The sequence below is a fragment of the Callorhinus ursinus genome, unplaced genomic scaffold (assembly GCF_003265705.2).
Source record: "Callorhinus ursinus isolate GAN/ISIS: 27379988/994484 unplaced genomic scaffold, GSC_fseal_2.0 scaffold2, whole genome shotgun sequence".
In the NCBI taxonomy this organism is placed as follows: Eukaryota; Metazoa; Chordata; class Mammalia; order Carnivora; family Otariidae; genus Callorhinus; species Callorhinus ursinus.
The window spans coordinates 37182304-37193550 of NW_027397064.1; the positions used below are offsets into that span (position 1 = coordinate 37182304).

The 11247-nt window shown below is 33.2% G+C and overlaps 1 protein-coding gene across 1 annotated transcript in view; it reads left to right on the plus strand.

Annotated features, from left to right (window-relative positions):
* Nucleotides 1-10607, plus strand: part of STK17B (serine/threonine kinase 17b) — a 31709-nt gene extending 21102 nt beyond the window's left edge. Inside the window, exons 5-8 of the mRNA XM_025894343.2 lie at nucleotides 1606-1732; nucleotides 3578-3626; nucleotides 4791-4970; nucleotides 6860-10607. Coding sequence (XP_025750128.1) covers nucleotides 1606-1732; nucleotides 3578-3626; nucleotides 4791-4970; nucleotides 6860-7142 — 639 coding nt within the window. The 3' untranslated portion in view covers nucleotides 7143-10607. The remainder of the gene's footprint in view (nucleotides 1-1605; nucleotides 1733-3577; nucleotides 3627-4790; nucleotides 4971-6859) is intronic.
* Nucleotides 10608-11247: the final 640 nt, after the last annotated feature.

Consider the following 11247-nt stretch of genomic DNA (forward strand, 5'->3'; position numbering starts at 1 on the left):
TTCTAACCCTTCAGTCATTCTACTCCTTCTCACTCTAACACGCTGGATTTTCTCCTCTTGTAAAATGGTCCTACCTCTAAATACTTTAGTCTGATCTCCATCTCTGAAGATAACCTCCTACTAGGCCTCATTTCTTTGCTCCCATTATATTCATTCATCTTTACCTTGAGACTTTTAGTCTTTTGGCTCTTCTTTTTTTTGCCCCCCAGAGCATTCAGGCCACTTATTCCTCAAGCCCTGAAATACCACTTTAGCCTCTTATATTATTATCCTTTCTCTGTATCCTTCCGCCACAGCCATCCAAAATTTCAATCACTTTGTCTCTCATTTTTTTGAACATTGGACTCTTCTCTTTCTATACACTTTCCCTGTTGCATGATCCTTTGTCCTTTACTATCACTTTCACAATAATGATGATTTCCACTTCTCTTACCTACAGCCCAGGCTTCTCTCCTAAACTCCAAATTATTTCCTCCAACTGCAGATTAGATACCATTGGGATATCTTTTAGAAACTTTAAAATGTACATGTCTCAAACTAGACTTACTTTTTCTCTTTATCTTATTCCATTTTTCAAAAGAAGAAGAAAATCTGTTCATCTGTGTGGGGCCCCCCCATGGAGGAGGGGTAGTACTTACTATCTAATAGCCCTGCCATGTTCCTTACCAGTAAGATATTGGAAAAATAACAATATCGTTAATATCAGGATAATCATGCCCCCACAAACTTCCTGTTGGGTTTTTTTCCTGCTAAGGACAGACCAGTCACATGTATTATGTAACACCACACAGCATTTGCAGTCAGAGATGGCAAATAAACTTGGCTTTATATATCCTAAAGCCTGTGATTGACAACAATAGATCTAATTACCCTTGCCTCCCCTTCTTTAATATCTCTGTGATTTAATAATAAACAAGCATGGGGTTTTCCCAAAGTTAGACTTATGATTCTTCTCGCAGACTTTGAGAGCCGCACCTTGGCAGCTATATAGGTTATGACCGTGGCAGGGAGTTTTGTAATTGACCTCAGGCCTTTGCTTTGTAAAGCAAAGTCACATAGTTCTGGGAAGCAATGGCTGAAACCTTTCATACATCAGTTATCTCTTACTGTCTAAGCTAAAAACCTGGCAACAGTCAGACCCAGAACCATCATACTATACTGGACCATTTTCTGTTTCTGGAAATGTATACATTTTTTATTCCTTCATTCCTTCTTCCATGCTGTTCCCTAGAGTGCCTTTCTAACTGACATACTCCTATTTATCCTATAAGGTTCAGCTTAAATATCTCTACAGTAAAAGCTTCTTAAACCTTATAATAGGCAGAATTAAATAGTCTTGTCTTTCTTACTGAGTATATCTCATAGTCAATTATCAATCCAAATATTCATCTAACTTTTTTGTCCAAACTAAGAATTGTCTGAGTATATTTTTAACTCTATTTATCATTGAGTGTAAAGCATTTCCTAAATAAGTAGTTCAGTAGATGTTTGGTGAATGACTCAATGAAATGTGTAATAGCTAAACACTTAATTTACCTCCAATCTGAGACTAGTATTCTTTTATTGTTGTATATTACTTATCATTTTTTATTATGCTTTATTTAGCCACAGAATATATTACTGAGCAGCATATACCCTCTTGGAGATATAAAAATTGTAGATTTTGGAATGTCTCGAAAAATAGGGAATGCTTGTGAACTTCGGGAAATCATGGGAACGCCAGAATACTTAGGTAAGAATTTCTTTTTATTTTCTAAACCATTTTGAAATTTATCAACTAAATGATACCTCTATAAAACTATATTTTAGAGCATGTAATTCCAGGGTATATTTAGTTCAGGCATTTTAATGCATTGAAATTTGGTTATGTCACATCTAAATGTGAGCTTTAGCATACATAGGATTATTGATTATAGGACATTAGTCATATAAGTCCAAAAGTTAATGTTTGTGTGTAAAGGCTTTGTACATAAAGAAGAATGGGTAAAGGGGAAATTAGGGAACAGGAAAAAAAGAAAAAGAGGAAAACAGAGAGTCATGTGGTCCATTATTGCCTTTGAAGCCTGGCTGTTGGGTGGATGTCATTTCTACTTCTGTCCTGGTCCCAACTCTGAAGCTGTTTACAATACACATTATCTTCAGTTTTGCAAGACTTGTTAGCAGGACTGCTTGCTCTCTGTTGCTGCTGTGTTAAAAAAGGAGGATTGTAAAAGGAGGATTTTGAAGAAAAAAGATGCCAAAAAGATCCTATGATTAGATAATCTGGGGATATTATACTATATCAACGAATTAGATGATGCAGATGAAAAAAATTTTAAGTTCTATAAAGCAGCACATAAATTTAAAGTATTTTAGGGGTGCCTAGGTGGCTCAGTCAGTTAAGTGTCTGCCTTCGGCTCAGGTCATGATCTCAGGACTCTGGGATCGAGCCCCGTGTCGGGCTCCCTGCTCATCCAGAGAGCCTGCTTCTCCCTCTCCCTCTGCCTGCCACTCTGCCTACTTGTGCTCTCTCTCTCTCTGTCAAATAAAGAAATAAAATCTTAAAAAAAAGTATCTTAAGTTATAATAATAATCTTTTTATGCTTTTTTGTTGTTGCTCATATTGATATCCCCATGTGAGCATTGAAAAGATACAACTAAACAGAACAGGTGCTTCTCAGCAAGGCGGCTGAATTTCCTGAAATGAAAATAAAGCAAATTACTAACTTTTGAATGCTAATAGGGGCTATAATGTTCTAGAATAAATGATTGTAATTATAGATAACACAGCTCACAGAAGTGTGTGTCAGGTTGTAGATTGTGTGACAGAAACTGACAAATATATATGACTCAAAGTCTTTATTAAAAACATTAGGCCTTAGGAAACAATTTCTCTTTGGAGAAATTATGAAACTGTATTGTGAAATAAAGTTATTATTCAAGCATAAATTCTAGTTTGGACTCTACTAATTTGAAATTTGTGATAATGTTTACAAAATATAGAAAATTTATTTTGCACTTAAAAAACTGGTGGGGAAGGGAAAGGGGGGAAATTAATTGCATAGGAATTTACGTTTTTGATAGTTTAAGAGGGATATTTAATCTACTTGAAAATTTAAAGCACTTCTAGGAAGCATAATTTGTTCATTATGTTATTATAAATACATATGATTCTCTTTACCCTGAAAAGAAAAACTTAAATTAGTATAATAAAATAACGCAAACTAACTCTTAACATAGAGTAATAAAACTAAAATTTTTAAAAGGATTCTAGTGTCTAAAATTTTACTTCTTCATAATTATTTTTCCTAAGATTGTTCTTAATGATTAAAAAAAAACAAAAAACCCTACATAGCTACTGGTTACTCCAAGAATATTATTTGTGCTTTCGAACCATCTGGTTATACAATTTGCTCAATGTTAGATATGCTTAAATGTCTAATCACAGGGTAATTAATACTATGCTAAATTTCTATTAATTTGATATTACTAGGTTATTATTGTATAATAAATTAAAACCAGTTTTAATTTATTATAGAGTAATTTTCATGTTTTTAAATTTGTCAGTATTGAATTTGAATTTTATTTTTGCTTTCAGCTCCAGAAGTCCTGAACTATGATCCTATTACCACAGCAACAGATATGTGGTAAGATTTTGCTAGTTACCTAAATGCTTTTATTACACATTGGGTAGTATATATCCTAGGGTTCTTTGATTCCAAATGTAAATAATAAGGCTTTCTATAAAAGGTTTTTTTTTTCAAGTATCATTACTATGCCACAAGAAGACATTTACTTGTCCATTCTTTTTAAGTAATACTTTGGCTGTGAGCCAAAGGTACAGAAATATATAGGAAAATCCCTTTCCTGAAGGAATAAAAAACCAAAATGGTTGCAGTACTGTGCGCCATGTTCTGTAATAAGGTAAAATACTTAATGAGCATGGAGGAAGCAGCAGACAAGCACCAGATGTAAGAATCTGATCTAGGTCTGGAAGAACTAGGAAGGTATTTGCTACGCAGAAAAATGAGGTCAGGTTCATGCAAAAGTTTAGTTTTATTTATGATATCTCTAGGGTATTGTGAGTTTTTGTGGCAATCAAAATGAGTATTTTGAATATCAGATATCATAGGGAGTAAAACTGGAATTCCTACTGGAACTTTAGTTGGGACCACAATGGGGGCTCACTCCACAGACCACGTGGAAGAGTTTAGACTTATTCTCTGTGTTCCATGTAACTGTAATTGGTTTGCCAAGCAAAAACGTCCTTGGCTAAATAAGTGGGAAACAGGTACTGTATGTGTTGTATTTTTCTGGCTCCTGAGCACCAGACTTGTCATTAATATATTTAAGTCTGAAAAGTTTTGCAATGAAAAAAATCCGCCTGCCCTACTTTGTGCTTTGCCAAACTTGCTGACTCTATTTGCACAGAACTCCTGTTTATGTCTCACAGATCATTACTGTGTCGTTGACACCATTTAGGAAATGCTCCCCTTCGAGCAGCTTTGTGTACTCAGTAACAGGTGTCTGAGTGAAGGGCAGACTATAGATATCAGGATATATATTTTATACATTATATTTATAATTATGTAACACATTCATTCCCCTCATGTTCTTTTTCTTTGAGACAGACTTTGAGATAACAGTTATTTTAGTTTTAATAATATAGGAAGTTTGAAAAGAAATTTAAGTCTGTAGATTAACTACAAGTTTTGAGGACAAGAATATGTTGAGTATCAGTTTTACTTTATATAAATGTTTTCAGATTAATGAGTTTTAAGTTCCCCTCTTGTCCCTTATTTGTTTTTCAGGAATATTGGCATAATAGCATATATGTTGTTAACTCGTACATCTCCATTTGTGGGAGAAGATAATCAAGAAACATACCTCAATATTTCTCAAGTTAATGTAGATTATTCAGAAGAAATTTTTTCATCAGTTTCACAGCTGGCCACAGACTTTATCCAGAGGCTTTTAGTAAAAAATCCAGAGTAAGTTATAACATTAATTTGTTTAAGTGCTGTTACAAAATGGATAATATATGTCTATTGAGAAAAGATACATTCTAAAACAGTATACAGTTATTAGAAGTATGCTCTCAAGTTTCAGATAAAATGGGAAGAGAGATGGTGTAAGAGATCATTACATAACAAATTGGTAACTTCAAACATAGAAAATAGATAAAACATACAACAGGAAATTTTGGAGTAAAGAGAAGATTTGGGTTATTTCTCTTTCAACCTGCTACTAAACCCTGAAATTCCCTACAATAATTACAAATAGGTTTACAATACACATGGCTGGCTTTGTTGTGAATAATTTGTAGACAAGTAATTATAGTTATGTGGTAAGTATAAATTACTGATTGTCAAATCTTTTTTTTTTTAAGATTTTATTTATTTATTTGAGAGAGAGAGAAAATGAGAGAGAGAACACTTGAGAGGGGGGAAGTTCAGAGGGAGAAGCAGACTCTCTGCCAAGCAGGGAGCCCAACGCGGGACTCGATTCAGGGACTCCAGGATCATGACCTGAGCCGGTCGCTTAACCAACTGAGCCACCCAGGCGCCCAGATTGTCAAATCTTTAAGGGTCAGGTGCTCTTTGACCACCTGCAAAAAAAGGAACTTGAAACTATGGCTTAGGACTCTTAACGTCTCTCATTGGCAGCTTCAGAGCAGGGAAAGAAAAACTGACCTCCCTTTTCTTTACTCAGATCAGCCCCATTTACTTTAAAATGGCCTGGCTATACTTATTGTAGAAGCTGTGATATAGTGCCTGGGGCTTGGATCCTGGTTTTGTTACTTGTCAGGTCTTTTATCTCTGACAATTACTTAATCTCCTGGAGGGACTCAGTTTCTTATCTGTTTAAGGAAAAAGAACTCACAGGTTTGTTAATTATTCTATTGGCTTAATGCAAGTCCAAACAAATTCTCACTGGCCGTATTTTGGACATGAATAGTTATTTAGTAGTAGTAGTAAAAATACTTCTGATTATAAGCAGTTTTCATTTTCATTTTTACTTAGATTCTAAAATTTCTAAAATGAGCACATTCATTTTTTTATAATCAAAAAATCAACATAATTTCTAAAATGAACACAATTTTTTTGTAATCAGAAAACAATGAAATTAAAATGATCATAAAAAATGAATTTAAGGGACACCTGGGTGGCTCAGTCGGTTAAATGTCTGCCTTTGGCTCAGGTCATGATCCAGGATTGAGTCCCGCATCGCGCTCCTTGCTCCGTGGGGAGCCTGCTTCTCCCTCTGCCTCCCACTTCCCCGGCTTGTGTTCTATCTCTGACAAATAAAATCTTTAAAAAAATGAAGTCAAAGCCTAAGAAAGCTAATGGAAATGGTGGTTGTGTTAAGGTTGGAGTTCTGACTATAGATAGATATTTTCTTAACTTTTGACATACTGTGATATTTGACCATATTATTTTCAAAAGAGAAAACAAAATGTAAAAATTCAAAATATTGGATAAACATCATTCAAGAGCAGACTTTATTTTCAAGATTTAACAGTATTGCTTTTAAGAACACAAAATAATAAAGATTATAAATTATATATTTTTTCCAGAGTTTTTATACCCAAGAGATTTTATAATTTTACTAATTTTTATTTGTGAGGCTAACATATGTTCTCAAGCTTTTTGACCAGATAGTATCATCCGTAAGCTCCATGATAAAATGAATTTCCAACACATGTCAATATTAAAGAAACTCTAGATACTCCAGTCTTTGTATTGTTAATCTCTTCTGTACTATGAGTATGTGTTATTTTCATAATAAATTTAAAAAATAAGTCTGTAGTATATCAAACTGCAGGCATTTCCAACTTGATTTTTAGTTCTAAATTTTCACTTGATGCTTTCTTTCAAAGGAAAAGACCAACAGCAGAAATCTGCCTGTCTCATTCTTGGCTACAGCAGTGGGACTTTGGAAACTTATTTCACCCTGAAGAAACTTGCAGTTCCTCTCAAAGTCAAGATCATTCATTAAGGTCCTCTGAAGACAAAACTTCTAAATCTTCTTGTAATGGAACCTGTAGTGATCGAGAAGACAAAGAGAATATTCCAGAGGATAGCAGCATGGTTTCTAAAAGATTTCGCTTTGATAACTCATTGCCCAATCCCCATGAACTTGTTTCAGATTTGCTGTGTTAGCACTTCTCTTTTTGAGTTATTTGGACTGGATTTGGAATTTGAAATCTACTCCAATGTGAGATTGTAGTTTGTAGCTTCATTTATGGCTTGTTTATATTGTAAATGCACTTTTGCATAGGAGAGTTTAGAGAAGTGTTTTGATGCTAAATTACTAGTTACCAGTATAATTTCATTTCCTGTTCTGATACTAACTCTGCAGAGAAGAAATATTTAAATATATGACAAAAGATAAAGTTGTGCATGTGAGTTTACATGTTATTGAAATAATTCAAGTTCAAATGGGTTTTTCAAAATGTTTTACAGATAAGGAAAACAGTGATTTGGGTTATGTTATGGTTGAAATAAACTGAACAAAATGAAGACATTTGAATTTAATAGGCTCTCTAAGCTAAGTCCTATACCACGCCTCTATTGACAAAATTTTGTTAGGATAATAGTGTCAAGTTTAAGAAGAATATGTCCTATTTTATAGATGATCAAGGGATATTTTACATTTGAAAATATTTCAATTACAAATATTTTGAAACTGCCTAAAATTTCCAGGATATATGGTCTGCTATATGAGACAGGTCCTTTAACCAGAGCAAAGAGGGAGTTAGAAACCTGATTAGGAATACTCTATACAAGTTGGAGCAGAAAAAAGAGCAGCGTGGCACCATTTTTTAACTCAGATGTCTTTTGCCCTCTCTCAACACTCTTCAGATTTAATAAGGTCTGAAAGATGGAGAATTAGATGGTACACAAGTGTAGAGGATTTTCATCTTCCAGAATTTCTGGAGTAGAAGATACTTAAATAAAACAATGTGCTCTATTTTGGGTGGCCAAACATATTTATTATTTGAGTATAGGAAAAAAATGCTGCCTGATTTTGGATTTTTTTAGATGTTTTCTGAGTCTTAGGATATAAGCCAGTCATTCAGAGTTCTAAAAGTGTGCATAAAAAAATATCACAGCCCAGTTAAGACTATTAACTCAGGGCCAGAGTCCGTGACAGCAAGGTGAATGTGATCATAAAACCTGATGACATCACGCACTTCTCAAGTGCTTTTGTAGAATTCCAGTGAGTGATGAGGCTCAGCAGAAGGCAATCTGCCAGGTGGCCTTTAATGGTCTTTTGCTGGGACCAATGTTAAGTAAGATTCAGAGGTCAGCAGAGTGGCTGATGCCTGTTGTGCTAATAGAGGGAAATTTACTCCTTTTTTGGTTATCTTTGATGACTTTGCACCTGGTTACTATTAAAGGTTCTGTTATATTATCATGTTAGGATAATTGTAACCTCATTACCATGTTACTACATTAAAAGAAATTGTATTTTGACAAAAAAAATTCTTGAGTTCCTCCCCCCTTGAATTATATATTACTCTAAACCTTTAGCTTTCTGAAATTTGGTAAGATTCCAAATAACTTAAAACTGTTTTTAATAGCCATCAGTTCACTTTATTTGGCTAAATGGCGACTTCCTTTTAAATCTTCAGCATTTCTTAAAGGAAAAGTTATTTCTACTTGTGTGTGCATATGTGTATATGTATAGGCTATGTATTTATGTATAGATAGATAAAATATAGTCTTTAGACAACTTTCTCTTAGAGATTCTTTGCTCTACTATATTGTGTTCAACTCAGGTGTCAAAGGAGCTCTCTTCTTATGGACATGTAAATATACATTGAAATTCTTTAAGAAGTAGTTTGTTGTTCAATATACTAGGCATTGCAGAAGCTAAATTGGGCTCTTCTATATCTAAAACTGATGAGTTTTTTCTAAATTGTTAGTTGTCCATTTATTTGCCTTCCATATTAAGCTAATGCAGGTAAAGCTTGGTAAGCCATTGGTGGAAGAGGATTTTTACAAAAGATCGTATTTTAGTAACCTTGCTTCGGCAGCACATATACAAAAGATCATATTTTATTTTTAAATTTCTAGAGGAATTATGCCATAGTAAAAATTAAAAAGAAAGAAATGTTTGAATTTTAAATTATAAGCTAATTCTTAAAAAATATTTTATAACAGTTTTCTTGTAGTCTGAGGAATCAAAATAGTTCATATGCTGCCCCTTAGTTAACAGAATACACAAAGTCGTAAATTTCCATACCTTTTTTCCCCTAACAATTTTTATTGTAAAAAAGTAACAAGTGGTTGCACAAACAGTATAAAAATTCAATTTTTTCATAAAAGTGAATTTAAATATTTTTACTGTTTGAAATGTGAAAATTAAACCAGTATTTAGAGAGAACTCAACAAATGACTCAATTCTTTTTCTCTCAAGATTGAAAACAAGTATCTATCAAAAGTAGATGATGTATCTCATTAAAGTAGGAATTTTAGCCCCTCTAAGGTGAACCAGATGTCTTAACACTTAAACACATCCGAAAATTAATGTTAAATTGTGATGAGTTTATAAAGTTTAATAACTTTTGCTTTTTGGATAGATAGGATTAAGAAATAAAGTATAGATGACAGTTAAAATTGTCATTTTAATTTTTTTCTCCACAGTCAAGTTAACTCTGAGCAGTAAAATCATAGTGGCACTTTAAAGATGTAAGCAGTATGTGTTCTGCAGTCTGTAATGAGATAAGGCACCTGTGCCAGAATGTATATCAATACATTGCTTCCTTTAAAGCAAGTTGTTTAAAAAAAGTCAGCTGATTAATGATATAATTGATTTTCATCCTGGCACAAGTTCTTTCTTTCGTTTGGGATGGGTTGCTAATAGCTGATGGACCATACTTGGAATAGCCTTGCTCTAAGCAGCATTTATAAACTGATATTTTATAACTGTTTACATTTCTTCTGTTTATTTTTGAATTTCCATTTTTATATCTGTCTTGGAAACTTGTCTTTATTCATTGTTGTGTAAACAATTGTACTTTAATTTCAAATTGTATTAAAATTAAGTTATCTGACCTCCAATTTGGAGAAATAGTATAAATTTATAATTTTATGAGTTTAAAGAATTTTAAATTCTAATTATAAATTTCACACAAATTACAACTGCCCCATCTTTCATTAAATAATCATGTTGCTTAAACATGTTGACTGACATTATTATGAATACCCCAGTAAAAAAAAAACAAAACTTATATCAACTTAATGATCCTTTTGATTAAAAATTAAAAAGCACTTTTTTACATCTGTGATTGTCTTTTGCTTTAGTATTTCTAAGTTTGTTTTTCTTAAAAGAAACCTCCTTGCCTGAAGGTTCTAGCCTTGACACATGTCATCTTTGAACTCCCTTTTCAGTACATATCTGTTTATTAGATCCTGTCTGTTAAAAAGCCACATAAATTTGAAAACAAGTCTATTCTGTGATAATGCTAGATATTTTCAGAAAATGTCAGTGAATGGCAGTGTACTATATGTTGCATAAGGATGAATAAGGGATTTTTGTTTACCCAGAAATGGGTGAACTGTTTCTGTTGGGGTTTTCTTGTTTTTGTTTATAGTTTAAATAAATTGAATTTTTAAAAAGGATGAATAAGGGATTCTTTAAGAAATTTATAATCTGATTATGGACTAATCAGTTCACATAACATACTCTGGTTATGTTCTATAAATTTCCCACAAACAGTGAATACTCAAACATTGCTAGAGGAAATAACAGGGTTAGGTTCCTACAAGGTTCTGTTTATAATATTTTTGCCAACTAATCAATGCGTAACCTTGTTTTATGCAGTTTCTGTTTAAAGGGATCTTATTTAATATATATTGTTGATTCATTAACATTGACCTCACACCAACAGCCCCATAACTCGTGCCTGAATGAAGCTTATCTAAAAATACATCTTTTCTCATAAGGCACATTACAGCCCGGTGCATAGGAACATAACTACACAGCAATTCAAAATTATGATTTGGGGCCATTTTAAACACAGAAGTCACTAACAAAAAGCACAAAAATGCAGAACACTTGACACTAAATAGACCACAAAATGGACATTTGTCTTACAGTATGAGAGCTAAAACAAGACAGAGCATCACTTCACTCAACCTAAGACAGGAATGTGTGTCCAGCATCTCAAATATTTTACTGCTGTGATCCTGTCTGCAAATGATTATGAAAGCACTATGCATGTTAATTTTGGGGTTACAAATAAATTTTAGCAAGTAT